The sequence below is a fragment of the Cnephaeus nilssonii genome (assembly GCF_951640355.1).
Source record: "Cnephaeus nilssonii genome assembly, chromosome: 16".
In the NCBI taxonomy this organism is placed as follows: Eukaryota; Metazoa; Chordata; class Mammalia; order Chiroptera; family Vespertilionidae; genus Cnephaeus; species Cnephaeus nilssonii.
This window is the reverse complement of record NC_137087.1, coordinates 44,143,471-44,166,376: the sequence shown is the minus strand read 5'-3', so window position 1 is coordinate 44,166,376 and position 22,906 is coordinate 44,143,471. Positions and strand designations below refer to the sequence as shown.

At 47.4% G+C, this 22,906-nt stretch overlaps 1 protein-coding gene across 18 annotated transcripts in view; it reads right to left on the bottom strand.

Annotated features, from left to right (window-relative positions):
- Positions 1 to 22,906, bottom strand: part of PAX2 (paired box 2) — a 91,365-nt gene that overhangs the window by 42,185 nt on the left and 26,274 nt on the right. For 17 of the 18 annotated variants that reach the window (XM_079793886.1, XM_079793884.1, XM_079793870.1 and 14 more), the window contains 2 exons: positions 5,995 to 6,080; positions 4,309 to 4,428 (listed from right to left, as the gene is read on the bottom strand). In XM_079793886.1, the coding sequence (XP_079650012.1) occupies positions 4,309 to 4,428; positions 5,995 to 6,080 (206 nt within the window). The remainder of the gene's footprint in view (positions 1 to 4,308; positions 4,429 to 5,994; positions 6,081 to 22,906) is intronic. The other variant, XM_079793883.1, reaches the window with a different exon arrangement.

Below are 22,906 nucleotides of genomic sequence, written 5' to 3'. Positions count from 1 at the left end.
TCCAGGGCTCCTACACAGGGTGGGTGCTGCTCGTTTCCACAGCTTCATTTCCTCCTTTGCTCCAAGTCTAACCTGAGCCACACACTTGGGGACCTCTAGGAGGGAAACTAACTAAGGAAATAAACTGCTTCTTCCAGTCACGGTTCCATCCAAAGCAGAAGGGAGCTATAAAGGCAGTGACAGGACTCGGCTGTTTGCAGCCGTGCAACCTGCCCTGCCTGCAAATGCACAACTGCACCGGTTTGGCACCACTCAACTGCACAACTCATTGTGCACCTAATTAATGGAATGCAAAGTCACAGCCCCCTGCAATCCCACACGTCAAAGGATGAGACCAACACACCTCCCCGCCCACAGATTAACAGCCTCAGACCATATGACTGCATTTGGATTTTTGGACTGGTTATGCAATTGCTCTGTGTTTCAGCAACACCAATGGACAGCCACACTTTGGGCCATGGCTGAAAGCAACTGGGTGGAGGCAAAGGCCGTTGGCTCTTCAGCCTGAAAAAATATAAGAGTCTCTTTATCCTCCAGCCACATAAGCCAAGACAAGCCACATTCAGGGAAGCAGCATCCTTCAAAGGACCCTAATATGCTCTGCCATAATTGTAGCCAAAAAGAGGTAAAGCTTTTACAGGTACACAACACAGGGTTTTACCTTCCCCGACAGTCTTCTGGGGGCTTTGTGACATAACTTACTCATCTATCACTAGCCTGTCTACCTGTCTGATTCTGGGATCTCCTGGATTCTTGGGGTTTAGGGGGGGTCAAAGCTCCTTGACTAGCGTATTTCTCAAAGGAAAGTCTGGGGATTCTTCCACCCTTCCGAAGGCCCAGGCCTGAGAAGGCGTCTCAGGCGGACTCACAGTCACTGTCAGTTTCTTTTTCCCCAGAGTCACAGCTGATCGACCCTTTACTAATATCCCCACAGATATGATTGCTGCAGATACTAATAACGCTGTCCATATTCCAAGTGCCAGTGCCAATAATGCTCTGGGTATTATCACTGTGAACACCAATAACCACTGCTGAGATTGTCTCCAATCACGCCAGCACACGCTGCAGTGATTGTCCTCGCTAATGCCCAACACCATGACATTGTTAGAGCTGAAGAATAGGCTGAACTGTACCCACAGGCAGGAGCGGGAGTGGCTTCCTTGAGGACAGAGAGGCTCCCAGCTTGCCCTCAGAGTATGACACACTCCTAGGGAGATGCCACAATAAGAGGGGCCAAAAATAAAAAAGGCCATCCTGGCAGGGCATCGGGGTTCTCCTGGAGGGAGATGTGTCTGTCCACTCCCTCAGTCCCTTGACACGCATACCTGTTCCCATCCCAGTGCCCCTCAGCTCCTCAAGCCCGTTTTCCCTTTTGCCTGCAGTGCTGGCCCCGTAGCTAAAGGACACACCTGGGTGTCTGTGCAGCCCAGGCCGGAGGCTGCCTCCTGCTACCGGCCTGCCAGCTGCTGTGCTACCTTGGCCTGACTGCAGAGTTGGGCTACATCATCTTGACACATAATTATCTCCCCTATTCTTAATCATCTGAGCTGCTCACTAATGCAAACTGGGCCTGGCTGCTTAGAGGCACCAAGAGTGGGGGAGGGGGGAGTACAGGCTGTGGAAGGTCTGTCTTTGCTCTCTCTTTTCCTCTCTTCCCTTCTGGGTCCGATAGGTCAAGTGTATGTGGTGTGGGGACGAGGGGTCAGAGAGAACTGGCCTCCCTGATAGGCTCTACCAGGGAAAGGACAGCTCTATCTGATCTGTGGTTGGTCGATAGGAGGGAGAGTCAGGGCAACAGAACCCTTCCACACCCCCCACACCCCCAAAAAAGCAGTAGGGCCTCTGATCCTTCCTGCCACCCAGCTAGGCCCAGGTAGTGAGTGTTTAAGCAGGACACTTGGAGACGCCCCTGTCCCTCACCTAGAGTTCAACTGCTTCCTGATGTCTCCCCACTGCCGCCACTGTCACCCCCTGGAGGATGATCTTCCCAAACCCAGCCCTGTCCCTTTCCCTTCCTGCTCAGACACTTTCGGTGGCTACTCATGCCTGCAGAAAAAGTCCAAACGCCTCATATGATCTGGTCTTGACCTGATCTGCGACCCTAACCCATTTACTGAGCCTGATTTCCCATGACTTCCCCTCCCGCCCTTTCATTCCAGCCAAAGTGGCCCTGCACTTTCTCATCACAGAACCTTCTGGTCACAAGGCTGGGTCCAGCAGAGAATTTCACACCACCATTGCCTTTGAACATGCCCCTCGCCCATTCCTCAGGGCCCTCCTCACAGACCAGCCCTCCCTGGGGTTTGTTCTCTCCCCACTCTGAGCTCCCATGGCCCGCAGCCCAGGCCTCCACCACAACACGGATATCTGATGGGCCTTTCTGCTCTCTGGGCTCACGTGTTTTCCATGCCCCACTAGACGGTAAGCTCCTTAAGGACAAGAATCATATCTTGTTCTGCTTTGAGACCCTATAGCACCAAGCCTTTCTTGTGATTGACGCACAGGAAGGGTTCACTGAATTGAATTGACTTGAAACAATGAACGTGACCAATTGCTCAGAAAGGAGAGCACTCTGTTCTGGACCAACCAGACCCAAGCTGGGGTGGCCACAGCCTCATGCCAGTGCCTCCCTACCCCTGGCCTCTTTCCATGGCCCGTAGGAGCCCAGGAAGCAAAAAGCATGCTTGTGTCCCACCACAGGGCAATGGGAGAGAGAGGGGAGGGGGTCTGTGGCCTACCCTGGCTTCCTGAACATCTCTCACTCTAAAAAATGCAGGGCAGTGATTAAAGGAGAAACCCCTTAGGGTTTGGGGCAGCATCTTCCAAACACTCAGGGTATCAGGAAGCTTGGCTAAGGCCTGAATGTGGGAAACCCTCAGGGAGAATTGGAATTAAGGACCTTTCACAGAGCCTCCCCCTGCCCATCAGGGGCCGTGGCCAAAACAACCACAATGAAATTTAGTGAGTAGCAAAGGCCGTGGCAGCCAAATGTGTTTGGATATTTGGGAAGAAGGAGAAATAGAGCCAGACAAGCTGTTTCCCTGTGAAACGAGGCCATTAGGGCTTCTGGAAGGAAGCCAGCACCAGGTCATCACTGTCTTGCCAGACCCAGGCCTCTCCTACACTCTGCCCCTTCTACTGGAGGCCAGGGCTCTCATACTCTTTTCCTGGGGCCCAGGGAATCTCAGCATTGTCCCTTTTCTCTGTTCCTTACCCTCTAAAGCTGCCCCAATTCAAGGGCTCATCTAGGCTTAGGATGACTATATGACTTATTGTCTAAACAGGACATTTTGAAAGAAAAAGGAGATGCTGACTGGCCAAGATGCAGAGATAAAAGGTATAAATTGGGACCATCTGGACTAATGGAATATATGGCCACCCCCTTTATGCTCATCTCTAGAGGATTCTGCCTATTTCATGGTATCTTTAAAATCATACCCTTAAAATACCCTTAAAATCATACACCCTCCCTAAACCAGAAGGCTACAGCCTCCCCAGCAGGGACCATGAGTTTGGGGCTAGACGCAGGTTCCAGGCACTGGTGTCCCTGTTTGCCAGGGCCTGCCAGCCCTGCACCCTGGCCATGCATCATAAGAGAACCAGATGGTCACCAAGGGACCTCTAATGTCATCCATATGAAAAACACCTTCTCCCACGCTCATGGCCACCACTCTCTCCTCTTACTCCTTTCCCCTCTCCTCTTGCTCTTTATTTCCCTCTCTACCTCCATGCTTAACAGCTGGCTGCACCATGAGGTATTACAGGGAATGAGGGAAGGCCAGAGAGAAGCCAGAGTGGTGTCTCCTCCCATGGGGGAGCACAGAGAGGAACCCATGTCCAGCTCCCTGACTGATTTTAATGGGGCCAGTGTCCATGTGTCACAGAGAAAGGACACTAGGATCAGCTGTATGTGACACCACTCCCCTCTCTCCTGATGGGTTGGGATCAGGTGAGGACAAGGCAAATTGGCCTTTTATCCTCAGGTCAGAGACCAGATGTCCCCCAGCCTCCAAAATCTTCCCAAGGTACATGGTTCATGCTTCTCTTCCTGGAATCCCACAGAGATATTGGGGGTGAGTCCCAGAGGAAGCTGAGCAGTCAAGGCTGCTGAGCAGATGGTGAAGCTGATGGCCCCACCAGCAGCCTGCCTCCCTCTCTCCAGGAGCCAGCAGGGCAGTGGGGGGACCTGGGCTTTGCCACTAAAACTGATCTCATAGCAGAGCAGCTGCGAGGCTGGGCCGAAACCGGAGCTCTGAGTCCAAGGACAAAGCATGCACAGGGAAGCCAAGCCTCTTCCCTCCTCCCTACCTTCATCACGTTTCCTCTTCTCGCCATTGGAGCGAGGGATCCCCAGGATCCCATTGATGGAGTAGGATCCCACTGGATCATTGGAGGCGCTGGAAACAGGAGGGGAGGCCGTACTGGGAACTGGATGAGAATAAGGAGGAAATGCCATCAGGAAAGCAGTTGTGATAGCAGGCCAAAGCCCCAAGGCTGGGGGCAGAGAGAAGCAGAGAAAATAAGGAGGGATGGGGAGCTCATATTCCCCTTCTTCCTCTGAGGTTTAAGAGAGAAGGCATTGCTACACACAGAGCAGGCTATTCACTTCTGTCCAGCCCTGGACTGAGTGGTGACCAGTCAACCCAAGCTTTCTCTGCAGACCTATAGAGGTCACTGGTGCCCTGAACTCACTCCCCTGAAGATGAATGGAAACCCAAAGCTGACTCAACCTAAAAAGTGACTCAGCAGTCTTGTAGTGAGCACAGCTCCTAGGAGGCCTCCTTGCACAGCTCATTCAATCCCTGGGGCCGGAAAACCCTAAACAAACTGCATTTCACTGCCTCTTAGTCTCCTGGGCTGAGTCTTTACCAATCCTGATTTAGAGTCTATGGCTTTCTAAGATCTGTCTCTGAATCCCTAGGAGATACAAGAATGGTCCTGATATTCTCCAGGAGTGCATAGCTCTTCTCTCCCAGTTGCTTCTGGTCTTGAAATCACTTGAGAAGTTCCTCATTCCCCGCTCCAGGCACAGACTAGTGAACACATTCACTCTGTAATGATCTACTCAGGTACAGCCCAGCCCAACCCTTCTTCCTAGCACACGCTGTAATACAGGCCTAGTAAACAACAGACCCTGCCAACTCCAGGAGGGCTGGGACCTGCCATTCTACTTCCTGCTGGTCAAGAGAGCAGGGGACAGCTGCCAAGAGGGGCAACAGGAAAAGTTTGATCACATCCCAGCTCCTTAATACCTGGTACCAAGCACCCTTGGGCCAAAGGGAAGACTGTATGATTTGGGGGTGGTAGGAATGTTAGCAGGTGTTTTGGTATGGCCTGGGTCATGTCTCTGGAATCCCATGAGCAAGGATCCATAAATAAGGAGGTTGGAGAGAGGCAAAGAGTTACCAAGTGGATGACAGAGAGAAAGAGATCAAAAGAGACAGGCTATGAAGAGGGAGGGAAAGAGACAGAGGAACAAACCCAGAGCCTCACATACAGAGATGAGGAAAGAGAAAGAGAAAGAGGAAGAGGAAGAGGAAGAGGAAGAGGAAGAGAAAGAAAGAGAAAGGGGGGCGTGGAGAGGAAAGAAGAAGGGAGAGAAGGGAAGAGAAGAGAATGATAATTTTAGAAATTAAAAACAAAACAAAAATGGAGTAAGATAGTAGATATGAAAAAAAGAGCGACAAGTAGGAATACAGGATCAGATAAAAACAAAAGATGGAGAAGGAGGAAGGGGAGGAGAAGCTATGCTAAAGGGGAAATATTAATAGGGAGGAAGGGGAGGAAAGAGATAGATATGGAGAGAGGGGTAGGGATCCCAGTGAGCTAGTGTCTCTCAAGGAGACCCCTGAGCCTCTAGGAGCTCAGAGAGAGTGCAAATTGGAAAAAAAAAATAGTTCTGGGACACAGCTGCATATCCAGCTTTCTCAGGTGGGGCCCTGATCCCGCCCCCTCCCCCCGCCCCCTGCCCCGAGCTTCCCTGGGCCCTCTTACCAATGGTGTGGCCAGGGGCAGTCACTCCGGTCCCAGCCCCATCCGGTGTTGGGTGAAAAGGCTGCTGAACTTTGGTCCGGATGATCCTGCAACAGCATCACAACAGCATCACACATCACATGCCCCTCCTTCCCCAGCAACTCTAGCCCAGACCTGCAGAGACCAGCTCCTCAGCTCCTTCCTCGCTCATCTGCTCCCTGCACCCCTGCCCTCGCTGACTGCTACAAGGCATGCTTTCCTTCCTGTTTGCTCTGTGGATTAGCCAATCAGCTGCGCGCAGCTCTGGGTGGAGGCCGTCTGCCTCTGTCCTGCCATGTGTGCATCATCAGAATTGCAGCTTGATTTTTGGTAGCAGGTATTGGGGCAGCAGAGTGAGTAGAGCACAGCACCCTTCCCCTTTGTGGGGGTGGGGACTCCCCCTTCCCCTTTCCTAATCACATACACATCTCTTCCTGGGAGCAGGACTCCCTAGAGCTGAAGATCATTTTGGAGCTGGCTTTCCTATTGGGGCTGTACCACACAACTCCAGAGTTGAGGGAGGGGGCGAAACTTCCCCATTTACTGAGCCAAGGAGAAGTAACCAGGCAAGGGCTACATTACAGGTAACCCTTTTGTCCCCAGGATTCCAACACAGCGCATGGTCCCTTTGCCAGATGTCAGGCCCTGAACAACTTCTCACGTACTACTCTGTCCCTGTCCAGCTCGCTGGCCTGATGGCCTCCTTTTCTGAGGTCCTACTTGGATCAGAGCTTCTTTACCAGGCTAGTTGAAAAGCCTGGTGCCCCCCACTGTGCACTCTGGGGTGAGTCAAACAACCCAGGACAGGGGATGAGCTGGCTTGTCAGTGATCCAAGGACCAAGGGCTATGTGATACAGAAGGCCAACCTTGGGGCCAGAACTGAGGAATGCTCTCGTCCATTCACTGGCCAAATTGAGTGCCCTGGGAAGCACTTTTTCCAACAGTGTTGCTCCTCCCTGCAGAAATATGTGTGATCCAAGTTCACTTCAACCAGCAGGTAAGTCGTAAGCCATGAGTGCATCCTCTAACCAGCTTTTACTGAGCACTGCCAGGCAACAGAAATAAGGCCCTTGCCTGAAAGTGCTGGATATAAAGTTAGGGAAGGAAGACACACACTCAAAGAAAGCTGAGTAACTCCAAGGGGGCCAAGCTGTAAGTGCCAAAAGGAATCATCCCCCTTGCGGGCAGGGTAATCAGGAGAGAAGTCACTGAGGAGGTGAAACTTTATGTAGCGCTTCAAAGCAGAGTAGGGCTAAACATACAGATACATAGAGGAACCAGAGGCACGGAGGATGGTGCACAGGGCACTGGGCTACATGGCAGGAGCCCCAAGCCCTGCTTCTGACATAGCTTTGGGCTCATCATTCTACTTCTCTGGGCTCCAGGGTTTTTTTGTTTGTTTGTTTTTAGCCTAAAAAGCTTAGACCACAGCAAGCATGTCAAACTTGTGGCCATCAGGCCGCATGCCTCGTATATATTGAGTCATGCAACCTGCCGGCTGCGAGTTTGACATGCTTGGCCTACAGGATCTCTAAGGTCTCTTTCTCCATTAAAAAACATGATTCTAAGATGAACAAAGAAGCAGAGGGTGAAACATTATAATCAGGTGTTGGAGGGGGGTAGAATCAAAGCATGGGAGCCCATGAACCTGATGTTTTAGGGCCGTGGTCGGCAAACTGCGGCTCGCGAGCCACATGCGGCTCTTCGACCCCTTGAGTGTGGCTCTTCCACAAAATACCACGGCCTGGGCGAGTCTATTTTGAAGAAGTGGCGTTAGAAGAAGTTTAAGTTTAAAAAATTCGGCTCTCAAAAGAAATTTCAATCATTGTACTGTTGATATTTGGCTCTGTTGACTAATGAGTTTGCTGACCACTGTTTTAGGGGCTCATGCCCAGACCAGTCAGCCAGAACAGGGGAGGTATGTAAGGGAGGAGAGGAAATAAGACTGCAAACTTGGAAGTGATGAGAATTGTGATTTCCCACTTACTGAGCATCTATTATGTGCCAATATTATGTGCAATTCATACCACTTATATACACCAGTGTTAAATCTCACAACCTCCAAGGTGTATACTATTATCCTCAATTTGCAGATTGAAAACCAAAGCTGGCAGAGGTTAAGAAGCTTGCTGGAGATTACACTGCCAGTTAGGGCAGAGTTAGAATTCAGTCTCAAAAGTGTATGCTTTTGGCACACTTTCCCCAATAAATGGGAACCAGGTTTAGAGGGTCTCAGGCCCACGAGCGATTTCTAAACTCGAGGGGGCACATACAAACTGGTTCTGGTAAAGCAGTGTAGAGGCAGGAGGCGATGAGGGGCTGATCTCAGGAAAGAAAGGGAAGAATTTGCAAGATATTGTGAAGGCAAAATGGCCAGGATTTGGCAATTAACTGGAGTCTATCATAGCTCTAGAGACCCAAGTCTGGTAACTGAAAAGCTGGTGGTTTGTACCACTGTCAGGAAGAGGGATGCATGTGGGGATGTTGGTCCTAGACATGCAGCATCAGGAGGGGGAGGAGTTTCTAGGTGGACACGCCCACACCCAGCTGGCATAGCAGATATGGATTTAGAAGGTTGTCAAGGAGAGGAGTGTTGAGAGGTTCAAGAGGCCTGAGGAGTGGACACCACTTTCAGAGACTGGGAAAAGGAACCTGGCCTTGCCAAGGGGTCAAAGCTGGCCACACAGGAAAGGGCAGAACCAGGATCCGCAGTTTCACCGAACTCAACGGAGAAGAATGTTTCCATAAAGAACATAACCCACAGTGTCAACAGTGACATGAGGATTGGAGGGAATTGGGAATAAGAAGGGGCACAGATTTAGGGATTTTACTGACTACTAGTGACCCTGGGGAGAGCAATATAAACAAAGGGAAGGAGCCAGCCAGAAAGAGGTTAGGAAGTGCATAGGAGGAAAGGAGAGAAAAGTGTGGAAGCCAGGGGCGGTGACCTGAGTGGAGGGAAGGCTTTTTAAGGTAGTGGAGGCCTGGATAAGTCTTTAGGCTGAGGAGGAAAAACCTGTGAAGAGGGAGCGATTGAAGTTGGCTAAGAGGTTGTGAATGCTGGTGAGAGCAAGGCAAAACAAGAGGAGAATGGAATGGAGAACATAGGGGAGGAATTAGGGAGAGATGGCATGTTTCGAGGGAGTCAAATGCTTTGAAAAGGAGCTTTTTCTCTCAGCAGAGCAAGAAGGCAAGGTCATCTCCCAAGAGTTGGGAGGTGGGGGACGTGTTTGGAGCATAATCACAATGGGAAAGACTGGAGTAGCTAAGGGCAGTGTAGACTGGTCTACAGGAAAGGCTAGAAAGAGGTGGAACAGTTCAGAGCAGCTGCTTCTAATTCATTGCAGCAACAGCTTCTGGGATCTCATTGACCTGTGGGTGGCTCTGGCTTGAGGGCTGATGGGCTCTGGACTAAGGAAGCCTCAGAGCTGGGGCTGGATGAGACAGATAACGGCTGGCCTTGTGGAGTTTCTGTCTTTGTTATCCAGTGCCTCTGACCCCTGGGGCACAGGTGCAGACTTAGCTGAGGCAGCAAGTGATGGAAAGCTCTACTCCATGACAGTGGCTCGGTGGTGCCTGGGAGAGGAGCTGGGCAGGTTGCCTGCTGTGAGTTACTCACTAATACTCTTGGTGTCCACCCATACCCTCTGGGCTGTGGGCATTTGCAAGATCCAGAGCTGATCTCAGGGAATTTAAGAACTGGGATTGTGGAAACCTGATGGTCAGCCGTTGCTCTCCTGCATCTCATACACAACCCAACAACTCACAGAAATATCACGAGGGGTTAAAAGGGTGGAGAAAAGCAGTTGCCTTGGGTGACTGCTTGATACTATTTCCCCCAGTTCCTCCTCCTCTTCCTTCAATTCTTTTTCATTCTTGGCCCTACAGACAGCCAGACACCTCTATGGCCTCCAGGGTCCCAGGCAGGTTTGGCCTGGAAAGTCAAGCAAGTCCAGCATATGGGTCTTTGGAGGGTGCAGTCGGGAGCCCTGGAGAGCACATCTCTATAGTTGGGGGACTGGGAGATGCTATTTCATGTTTCCGGAAAGACTGTCCTGTCAGGGTGCCTGCTCCCTGCTTCTTTTTCCAGCATGCTTTTTTTTCCACAGGGGTGTTCTTTCTCCACTAACTTTCCTGGAACCTCCAGGGCTCTGTCGGGGCCCAGCGTGGGGACTTCAGGCAGTTAGCGTCTCCCACACTCACAGGAGTATGACTAGAGCAAAGGGAGAAAGGGCTCAGTCGGAGTCCCAGCTCTTGTTACTTACTGCCTTTGAAACCCTTGCAGTTTCTTATTCCCTCACCTGTGTAATAAAATAATAGTACTATTTACTTCCTAGGACTATAGTGAGGATTAAAGGTGATAACTCATGTAAAACAATTAGTATGATGCTTGGCTCAACAAGTGCTAGCTATAATAACAACAACCAATAGTAGTAGTATTCCCATGGGTGACCCCTAGGCCTGGCTGTTTCCTATTTAGGGGCTGAGCCAGGTGCAGGCAGGAGGCCTCCCAGCCCAACATGCCCCAGTCTGGTCAATGCAGCTGCTACAGAGACACTGAGAAGATAGGAAACAGCAGCAGCAGGTGCCATAGCCTGACCCAAAAACAGGTTGCATCAGAGAAGACAGACTGGGGACCCCTGCCTGGGGGTGGATCTGTAGACAATACGAGCGAGCAGCAGCTTCTTCTGGACCCAAGAGATACCAGGTTGAGCTTTACAGTAAAGGATGACAAGGCAGGTGGAATCACTCCGTCCTGGGTAAATTCCCAGGAAGCCTTCAGCTCCCACCAGGAGGAGAGGGAACCAGTCTAGGGGCTCTGTGAGTTAGAATGAAGGCATGTAACCAGCCGCCTAGTAATAGTTTGTTAAACTCATGAAGAAACCCAGAAGCCCTCAACATTCTAAGAAAGCAGTGGGGACATTCTTAATCCTTCTCTGGCTCTACACCCTCTTCGTCCTCCTTCTCTCATCCTTTCTTCTGTGTTTCACTCTTTCTCTGCCCTTCTCTCTGTCTCTCTTCTTGTCTGTCTGTCTGTCTGTCTGTCTGTCTGTCTCCTTGCACCCTGAAGTCCCAGTGTGGCTGTGTGAGTTTATTGATTTCTGGGAGCTGGGGGAAAGTGGGAGGCAGGGCTGGGGTGCAGACTCAGGGATGGAAATAGAAGGCTATAAATTATTTGTGACAGGAAAGCAATAGTGGCAGAGTGCTGAGCACAAGTCCTGTGTCACTATTAGATTCCTTTTAGCCCGATGACACTGTAAAAAAGGTTAAGTGTCTGCTGGAATCGTACACCTGGGGGGCCGGGGCAGCCTGGGAGCAGAACAAGCCACTGAGAGCAGGTATATCAATTCTCCAGGCCAATAATATTCCTCTCATTGATCGCCACGCAAAGTTCAAAAATCTCATTACAGCCAGGCAGACCGGGAACTTTTTACAAATCAATAGAATGATATAATGTATGTATACTTAGTACAAATGTATCTATTCATCTATCCATCCATCCACGGTCCGCCTCAGGGTTTCCAAGTTAACCTACCCATCATATTATGTTATGTTATGTATGATATTATATTGCATTATATTATATGATAATAAATGGTGTGCAAAAACTCCCCGAGGTAGAGACAAGAAGAGGTCCTATTAGCATTGAAGTGACCTCAGCTCACCTTGGAGGGAGTTAGGTGGCAGTGTTTCCAGGACTAGGCTGGCTGGGATTTCCAAGAGCAGTGTGCTTCCTTAGTGGAGGTCCCAGTAATAAAAAAAATTGCACTAAATATTTTCCATTTGCCAGGCAATGGTCTAAGTGCTTCAAACAAATGGTTCACTTAATCCTCACAACAAGCCATTTTACAGATCAGACATATTATAACTTGGCCAAGGTCAACCGTTTAATAAATGGCAAATCCAAGGTTTGAATTCAGGGAGACTAACCCAGGGCCGATACTCTTATCTGCCAAGCATACTGCCTCCAGGAGACAGATACCCAAAAGTCCCAAATCCAAACTCCTAAATTCTAGTCCTCTTGTTTTGTTGTGTTCTGTGAAACAAAGGTAAGAAGCTCCCTGAGCTTCAGCATTCCCCTCTATAGAATGGGAGTCATAACACCTGCTCACCAGCTGCTGACAATGTCCTTCGAGCGCCTCCCCATATAACCCTGTCCAGCTGCCTGGGACAGACTGCCTTCTCCACTTTGGAATCACTTCCAAGTGGAACGGCAGACTAGCCCCAGGCTTAGTCATATCACTGGATTGCTCCAAGGGTCTTTGGAGCAAGATGTCAGGTATCTTCATTCATGTGTCATAAACAAGTGTAAATCACTTTAAATTGTTCTGGGGTAAATAGCTCACTCACTTTAGAGTTTTTGCAGGAAATGTTTCCCTGGCACGAGGAAAATCTTTCCTGGTTTGGTAAAGGAAAGGAACTCCAGTGCAGAGAATGTTTCAGACTAGCTGGCCCCACTGCACACGGGGCCACAAGAGTGGTAGGAGGGACCTCTACCAGTGACTTCATAGGTATTATTATAGGCTGGACCATTCTGGAGGACAAAACAATATTTGCTTCAGCAAAGGATATTTTGCCCAATGAATGCAGGTAATTGTTTCAACTCAGGCCTTTTGAGAGCTGCCAACATCAGGCATTTGTCCCTGGCTCAGCCCCAAGGCAAGTCAGAGCAACGCAGGTAGCTGGAGAGTTTTCAAGGCAGAACCTCAGGTGAGGTATCATAGATCATCTAGGAAAATTTCACCTCCCCCAAAAATGGTTTCTACCTCTCCCTACTCCTGAGAACTCTAAGGAACTGGAATCTCCCCTCTGTACATCCCAGGAACTGAAAAGGTGAAATTTACTACCTCCACCCCACAGAGGAAATAGCATCCATCCTGCCCACCCCACCGGCAGCCCCGAAGTGCTGCACATAAACTCTTTCCTGAGGCTTCTGCTTTGCAATTTGTGCAGAGTTTAGAGCTGTCTGCCCGCACCCACTCACATGCCCTGTGGGTTTCAGCTTGGACAACTGACCATATGTCAGGCAGGGTTCTATGCGTGAGAATGGTTACGGATGCGGGGGAAGCCATGGGCAGAACCTTCTATTCTGCCTGTAGGAGGATGTAACTGGAATACACAGGTTCCAAGGTTAGCAGGGTTCCCCCCAAATGAACCAAGAGCTTCTGCCTCATGTTGCTTCTCAGAAGTCAAAACTGAGCTCCAAGAGATGAGAGTCCAACTATAAAGCTTGCAGAGGGGTTTCCTCAAACTACTGTCCTTGCACTGCCTGCATTAGCTTTCCCTGGGGCGTGTGCTAAATGCAAACCCTGGGTAACGTCAGACCTCCTGATTAGAATTTCTGATGGTGGTCAGGCCCAGGAACCTGTATTTAAGCAAATTCTCCAAATTATTCTTAAGCTCTCTAACATTTGAGAAGACGACCTTCCACCAGAGGGTGAGAAAACCATCCTTGTGGTTAGCAGGGAAGCCTGGAGAGAGCAGGGAGAAAGTCTTAGTGAGTGAAGAATACTTAGGGTCTTGACTCACATACTCCAGCAATCGACATTTCTCCCCATCTGCTAATCCCGACTCCAAATGACACAGTAGCCAAAATTCAAGAAGCTCTCAGTTCCTCTGTGGAAACTAAACTATAGGTTAGAAATAAAAATAATTTCAAAATGGTTTTTGGTACATTCCAGGATGAGAGATTCCCAGTGAATTCTTTAGATACTGGGCATATTTTCTGAATCAACGTCGCCTTCTAAGACTGGCACGGAGGGCGATAATCCTTCCACCACGTGTCCCCGGGAGCCCAGGCCAGATACGATTTACTGGGCTAGATGGGCCATGGGGCTGGCCCAAGGGGGCCATAGGGATGGTTTAGATGATGAATGGTAAGCATATGGATTGATTTAACTTCAAGATAGGCATAGGTTTAAAAATTAAGGGGCAATGTGTTTAACTAACCATTTGGAAACCAGTCTGCAGTGCATGCCAAGCCCAGAGCCGTGACCAGACTAGCTCCTCTAGTCACTGGCCGTGCCCTCATCTGTGAGGGCTTCCAGGCTAGGGGTAGGGTTAGCCTGCTGCCTATCACACACATTCCTGCTGGCCCTGGGAAGCTCCAGAGGCTAGAAGACTGCCTGATAGGATGAAGGGTGCTCCTGTAGACTCATTGCTGGGACTAATCCTCCTTGTCCCTCCACCCGAATGCCTCCCCGCTCCAAGCAGAAGGAAGCCTGGAGGAAGTGCCTTTGAGCAGGAGCAGGGGTGGGGCCGCCTAGCGACGGCCTGGCCTCCCAGCCTCCAGCCCCACCCCCTCTCACCTAGTTAACTCCAGCATTCAAAAACAATGCATGGTTTCTCTCTCTGCCCACCTAAAAGAATGTGATGTGGCTAACCCCTATAATTGCTTCCTATTAGCTACAGGATAAACTCAAAATTCCTCAGCCTTGCCTTCAAAATCTCCCCTAATCTGGCTTTCTAATCTATTTCTCTGTTCCCCTCTTCCAGTCAGGGTCTAGTATAGAGCTGAAACCTTGTTTTCTTGCTTACTCCATTCACATTGGATCCTCCCCTAGATTGTGAGCTCTATAAGGGCAGTTGTCATGCTTAGATTTCTCACCACTGTACTTCTATCACGTAGCAGCAGTGCCTGGAATAATGTGAATATTTAAAGGTTATTTGTTTAGTAACAAATAAATGTTACTATTAATAATAACAATAATATAATATTAAGGGATATAGTGAGCTAATACATGTTTATTATGTACCAGGCAGTGAGCTAAGCACTTACATGGATTATTTAATTTATTTCTCTTTTCTATTAATGTGGGAGTTGAGGTTCAGAGAGGTTATGCAACTTGCCCAAGGTTACACAGCTGTTAAGTAGCGAACCTAGGATTTAAACCTGGGAGTCTGACTCCAGACTCCATGCTGCTAACCGCTGGGTAGAATAAGTCAATCATATCAAGAACAGATGGAGAATCCATGAGAGGCTGGGGCTGAATAGAAGAGCTGCATATAATAATAAGAAAGATAATAACCATCATTTATTTCATATTCACTATATGACAGGCATTGTACCAAATGCTCTTTCTCATTCAAATCCTAACTACAACTCTATCAAATAGGCATGCTCTCTATTATACCAAGGAGACAACAGAGAGGTTAAGCAACTTGCCCAAGTTCATGTGCTTAATAGCACTGGAGCCAGACTTTGGGCCTGTGACTCCAATATCTGTAGGCTGAACCATATTGCATCTTCTGGAAATAGTAGTTCTTTGTGTTTATTACCTATTTGGGAATGAACAAGTTTCCCCTTCAGTCTTTTCACATCCGTGATCTGGACACCTGAGCAAATGTATATGTAGATAATTAACAGAATTTGTATGTAGCCATGATTCTAAAGATGCTGACCCTCTCCTCCACACATGCCATAGTTGTATTTGATAAGCATCATACCTGCATTACAAAAGAACCATAATTTTAGGTTAAGTGGTCTGGTGGCCATGTATTTTATATGCCCTGGTAGATTTGGTGTGTAGATTTTCCAAATTCTCTGTATCTATCTAGCTTTCAAATCATGTACATAATTATGTGGAGATAATGCATAAGATGTGTTTCTCAGTTTCTATGTTTCTAGAAACTATTCCTATGATTAGTGTGCCTTTATATTCATGTCTGCTCTAATGCATTGATCCAAGATTTATGATACTGGATGCATTCATCGAAACCAACTTCATGAATTTCTGCCCAGTTATGCTTATTTCTGTCAAATATGTAAGCCACAATCACACATGACTCCATACTCATCACTGTTCCCTTCCCAGGGTGTCTGAGACGCTCACATCACAATCGTGTTGTTATATTGGTCCGTGCACAGTATTGATGGGCATGAATGTGCATTTGTATACCTGTGTGTCTTTCTATCTATGGCCAGGATGGGGTGGGGGTAGAGTGATGTGGAAATGAGAGACTTATTAAATGCCAAGTAGATATGCAATAAATTTCATTGATTTTATAAACTCCAACTTGTCTTCAGTCTCCTTCCATTCTTTATCCTGGGGGCATTGCAACAAAAACCTATTTTAAATACCTTTACTTCCCCCACTCCCTCCCCAAAAAAGTGTCAATATTTTATTTGGATTTTTAACTTCGCTCCATAACAGTTGTTTGACCTCCTGACTCGTGCGAGTCACATAAATTCTGGGACTTTATTCAGGAGCCATGTTCCTGCTATTGAATAAGCAATTTGGGAGGGTGAATTAATGACTTGTGCTGTTGCTGGAAAGTCCCTGAAGAAATATTAAAATTGCTTGCAGACTGAATCGATACTCAGTGAACACCCAGCAAGAGGGCTTCGGTTCTGGAATGACCACAGAAGGCAGGGCTTGGTGGAAGAAGGGGAATTCCGGCACCCAGCTGGGCGAGCCCCCTCCTTGCCCACCCCCACCTTCCCCTCCATCCCTGGAGCTCTGTCATTTTCAGTAACAGCCAAGTCTGATTAAACCCCAACCAGGACAAAGCTGATTTGTCCTCTCTTGCAAAGCAGGCTCCGGGGACAGTTTACTCTCTTATGAGCAACGAGAGCCTGAAGGCATGTTGGAGGTGATGGTCTGGACACATCCACCTGCTGGAGAAGCAGGAGGGCACTGCTTTCTGGCAGGCTGTGCTATGCTTGGGGATCAGGAGAGCACTGGCTTTGGGGAGGCTGGGGCTGTGACCATTTTGTGCCGGGTACACAGAAGGGTTGGGTGTCGCATTGCTGCCTCCATCTCTTTGTGTGTTTGACCAGTGCTATCACTCAGATGGCCATATGATTTCAGCCTTTGTGTATAAGTGTGCCCGTGGGATGGAAAGTTGGAATTGTGTTGTGTTATGGTGTATTGCATTGTGCCATTGGCAGCTGGCTTAAGGTTTGTTACTTGGTGTTTTGTGGTATTGTATTGAGGTGACTGCACTTTATGTAACACTGAGTTAGAGGAATTTAAGTATTGTTTGGTGGCAATGTCCATGTTTCTGCTTTGAATTATTGTGTTCGTTGATCATATCAGCATCCTTTTTTTTTTTTCTTCCATAATGTATGTCTCAGAGATTAGGTTAATGGGTGTCTCCTTGGTGATGTGAGTTGAGTAATGATGTTGGATCTGGGTGGTGGTGTATAATTTGGTAATTGCTTTCTCCGTGTGGTTGTGGGTGAGAGAGCCCATCCTTTAGCTTTTTAAAGCTTCTGGCTTTGTCAGAAGGAAGATTCTAGAAATGCAGAACAAATCTCTTCTTGACCAAATGCACAGTTCTATTCTTCTTGGAAGCAAACTCCCCCTGCTCGATGGAACAGTTCTGACCTTACCCCACTGGCACAGGTCCTGATGCCACTCTCCCTACATCTGCCTAATTTGGGAGTTGAAGCCCTAGGCCAAACCCTATGCCTGTCAATAGTCAAGATCCCTGATGGGGCTAGAGGAGGCTAGATGGGAGAAAACTCCCCAGTTCCAATGGGAATAACAACAAAAACTCTGGTTCCAAGAATCCCGTTTGCTCCACTCTGTAGCTCTGGCCACCAACAACTTCTTCCTCCCCAATATCCCCAGATGATATAGCTCAGCACTGACAAAACCACACACACACCATGGAAGAGAACAGGAAAAAGTGCTAGGCATGTCTTTCTACTAAGGCTCAGGGTCTCTGTTCGGAACTTGTAAGTAAATGCATGAATACATTGCTGGGCATGAGATGCAAAATATACAGAGCTCCCCAAAAGATTACACATGCCTGCATTTCCTTTGATCAAAAGTTGATATGAAGTATGAATTAGTGCATAAGCACATGTGTCTCAGAGCCAGTTCTACATGGGTTCAAGTCCTAGTTCTGTTACTTAAGCCTGTGGCCTGAACAAGTTACTTAACTTCTCTGTATTCTTCATCTATAAACAACCAATTAATACATGCAATGTGCTTATAACAATTCCTATTGCAGTGAGAAGTTGTTAGCTATTATTATTCTTATGAATATAAGAACTCACCAAGTAAAGCATCCATAAGCTTGTCCTATGCATGTGTAAACATGTACACATGTAGGCTAATATACACAAAATCCTATGATAAATCAAGATGTTTGTGTGATTTAAGCAAAACTACAAAAACTAATAGTCAGTTAGGGACAGTCAGGTGGGGGCAGAAGGTAGTTCTCTTCTTGGCCTTCTGGTCCATTTGGACAGTGGCAGGGACTGGGGGTTGACAGAGTTCGCCACTGCCTATCTTCAGACAGAGGGCTGCATCCAGCCCCATGAGGATGAATAGGCAGAAAGGAAAATGGCCCGATTACATTTTACACTTATTTTTAAAAATGCAAGTTCTCAGATTTCAAATTTAGCTCACTTAAAATATTTATTTTTGAATTGAAAAAATCAGGACCTCTACCAGCTAACAGGTATAAGTGAGGAATAGTGGAATCTAGGTGCTAAATTTGGGAACTAAGGAAGGACTCAGATAAGTGAATGTTAAGACATTTGGATGTGGATCTTAAAGAAGGCCATTGAGCTGAACTTGGCTACTCAACTAGGCCAAAGGGGCAGGGAGAATTTAGGGCCTCAGACTTATCTCATGGGTTTCTCATAAAGCTGGGGAGGCCAGAAAACATCATCATGAGTTTGGGAAACTCTGGTTTTCATCTTTGCTCTCATTGGGTACAGAGTAAAATGGAGAATTTTCAGATGTGCAGTTACTTTGAGCTAACTCTTAATTTTTTTTAAATCTTTTCTCCCTCAGCAATGGAAATAGTTGCAATGATTATCAACCCCCTACCCCATGCTTCCCTGGAATATATAGATATGTGAGACAATTTGGTAGACAGATTTGGTTTGAATTTGTCAAACAAAATCTCACTTCTTCCTCTTCTCTTACCTCATCCTTTATCTTATCTCTATTTTCTCTCCTCTCTTCCCCTCCTCTTCCTGATTTCCTCCCTTTCTCTTCCCTCTATGATATTTAAGAATCAGAGGAATCCTTCAAACCTATCAAGTAAGGAATTTTTTTTCCATTACCGCTTCATTTTATCAAAAATTCCTGCAAAATGCAAAGCTCCACAACACATGAAAATGCCATGAAGCCCAGAAAATGCCAACCTTCAACTCCTCAAGCAATAGTAGACTCATCACAGAGAAGGAATGTGCAGTCATACAAACATGCGATGTTTACACACACACACACACACACACACACACACACACACACACACACACACACACTCGCGCGCGCGCACGCAGGCAGGGCTCTCAAAATGGACAAAGGGGAAAATTATGTAACTAATTCTGTTCAATGGTTAGATAACTGAGTTATAGAGTTGTTTGTTTGTTTTTCCTGGATGTACACAGAGCAGGCCCCCTTCCTAAATCCAGCGGGGCTCATAGCGGCCCACAATTCTCACTGGCATTCATATACACAATTCTGTCCACACAGTATCCTTTTGGCTCCCCAAGCATTTTTATTTTTAAAAATTTCAGTGTTTGTGCACACTAAAGCCAGAACTCATACACGTTGACATATACACATAACAAGAATATATACTTGATGACTGCTGTTGCCATAATAATAACTAGCATTTACTGAGCACTTGCCGTCTCCAGGTGCAATGCCAAGCAGGTTTATGTGGACTAACCCATATAATCCTCATGAGAACCTATAAAAGAGCTATATAATTATCCCCATGTCAGATGAGTGAGGAAACTGAGGTCCAGAGAGGATATGGGGTTTACCTCTAAGCATGCAGCTAGTGAGTAAGGAAGCTAGATTCAAACTCTGGCAATCTCTCTCCAGAGCCTGCTTACCTACATTTTCTATACCACATAGGTTTATGTGAATTGCCTCACACATAGAAGGTGCTTAGCAAAGGTTTTCTGAATGGGTGAATGAAAGAATAAATGAATAAAAGACAGTATCTACTAAGATCCCAGATAGTCTCTTTCAATATGGCAAAGTGGATTCCCTTATGGAAGCCAGGCCTAATCGACAGCTTAGGTGTATTTGGACAAAGTGATTTGCCTTCCCAACCAACTTTCAGGTGACAGTGTCCATCAGCTGTGCTTGTTCAAATACTAAATGCTCTAAGCTCCAGCTCTCCACTGACTTTCAGGCCAAGCCCAGTCCCCCTTCAAATCAGAAATGAGACTCAAATGCATCAAAGATGCTTTCTAACCACAACACTTTTTTTCCTAGAGTGTTTTCCTCTGCAAACAGGTGTTTCCCAATGAAACAAAACACCAATGAAATGCAAATAGGTGTTAATTCTGTGCCTGGATAAAAACTAAGAATTTCAATCAATTACTTATACATCTCCAAATCACACTTGACATTATATCAACAACATTTATTATATGACTGATTAAAGGTTTTGGTTTTCATCCATATGTTTGGGAGTTAACCTGTTCATCAACAAGTGCTCATGGTTTTCCAAGAGACATAAGTGAACAGTAAAGAGAGAAAAAACACACAACAGAATAAAATAGACTAAAGAGGACAGGGTAGCAGCTATTCGACAAAACTAGTCAAGCAGACTCCATTCTGGGAATGGGTTGCTGCCTTGGAGATCCATTAGGACACGGATCCAGCTCACAAGAGACTCGTGTGCTTAAAGACCTTTAAAAACCTTATAAGGCTGTATCCTTGACTGTTTACGGAATTGGACCCAATCAGATCCCAGCACGACGGAGCTGATGGATCAGTCCCAGCATCTGGTATAGGCAGCCCACGACTGACACGGCTTCATCCCTACCGTCTTCAATTCACATAAACATGTAGGCACTCTGATGCCTCCATGCCTGTGCGCTTAGTGTCTCTACGTATCAACAGTCCAAGCTGCAGATTTTGCAAAGCTGGGCGTAAATCTGGTTTGTGACTTTGTACAGGTACCTCTGTTTGTGATTTAGTGCTGTGCCTTTTATCATCTCTCCTGCTTCCATTTTCTTTTCCCTCTCTACTGTTTAATGCTATTTACAGCTTCCTTAGCCATAGAGCAGCACAGCGATCCTTCAGTGTCTCTACTGATATACCCAAATGATTTTCCTTACCCAGGTTTTCTCTCCACTCGACTTAATTTATGTTTTAGTAAATAGGACCTTTAGATCGCTCCATTCAATAGTAGTCAGGGTTATCACTTTTATCAAAGGGACCGTGGCACTAAAGGATCTTTGCAAGGGACATTTGTTTATTCTTGTGAGAGACCGGCTCTCCCTGTGTGCAGGAAGGCTGTGTGCGTGTGGGCGTGCATGCACAGCGTTCTCAGCTTGTGCCACTATGCTCCATTGCCCTGTGTCAATGCCACTTGGCGCTGGCAGGAAGAGCCCGGTGAAACGATAATATGGACAGAAGCTGACCCTCAAACTGCTGGAGATAAGTCCAGGCCCCGGGCCCTCCCTGCTGATGACCACTCAGTTCTTTGAGGACCAGGCCCATTATATCTGGCCTGGCTGCTTCCTCCAATATCTCTTCCTCCCATGCTCACCCTTCATCCCAGAGCTGCAGATGAAACTGTGATGACATTGCTCACAAGCGAGGTTTTGGGGGTTTCTTCTCCCAGAAGAGTGACTTGGAGTATAGCAAACCAAGACAATGCCTCCCTATATTTCTGGGTCATCTACTGCCTTTTTTTTTCTTTCTCCTCAATTCTTTCCACTCTATTTGACCTTGAACTCTGGCCTCTCCCTTCACACTGGAATGTGTCCCAAGGGGTACAGCACCTCCAAAGAAGCAGTTACCTGGCCTGACAAGGCTGGAGACTAGTAGCCAGAGGGGCTAGCCCATCACTCAACTCCTGGAAATAAATCCCATTGTATTTGCATTTTAATTTTCCACATAAACAAAGGCCCAGAGTACTCGCTTGGGCAGCATCACTGGATGAATTTAATTAGAAATGAAAAGTTTATAGGACCCTCTTTAATGCGATTAATGCTCAGTTAACATTTATCACATTCGTATGCTGGAATCGCCTTTTATAAGCAGCCACTGTCCATGAAATGAATTTCTCTCAACTTTTTTTGCACCCACCCTGGGAGGTCATCTCCTAAGTAGTCTGTGCTGCCCTCCAGGCTGTCTCCAGGAGCCAGGAATTAGCTGGTCCTCAGAGCCAAGTTCAGGGGAAGTGAGAACAAGGAAAGAGGTGCATGCATAAGCTCAGGGGTGGGAGGACAGGGGGCATAAGAGTGAGGTGAACACTCTTTCTAGGAGGAGCTGGACCTGAACCAAGGCAGTACCCTCTGCAAATAGTTGAGTGCTCTGCCCAGCAGACTGGCTTAAAGGCGTCAGAATCTCTCCAATAATAACAATAACTCAATGATAATAATAATAATAATAATAATAATCCTCTTCCTAATACACACACCCAGTGTATTTCTGTGAACAAAAATCAGGTTTCTGCTAAGGTTGGTCAGTGTCAATTATATCTGGCTCTCACTTTTCTTCTCCTGTCTTCGGCCATCTCTCTTCTACCCTTTTCCCCTGTCTCGTCCGTTATACTGTTCCTTCCAGTCCCATGGTGACTGGGGAAGGAACCGAAGTCTCCACCCCAGGGAATACTTCCTTTTCTCTGGCTCTCCCAGAGGCCAGACAGCTACAGTCAATGGGCAGGCCGCCTGCCCCAGTGTCAGCTCCTTAGGGAGGCAGAGCGGAGTGGGGGAACATGAAACCTCTATTGGTCCCCAGAGGAATGATGGCCTTCCCTATCTTATCAAATTCTCTTCAATCTTCAATTAGAGTCTACTGAGATTGGCCTCCTAACCCAAACCAGCTAATCAGAGTGATGATGAGGAGGACAGAGAGGAAGGAAAACATACAGGATGGGGGGAGGGAAAGGAGGTATCCTCACTGCAGATGATAAAAAGCGATAAATAGCTTGGTCTTTGTCCCCACCTACATG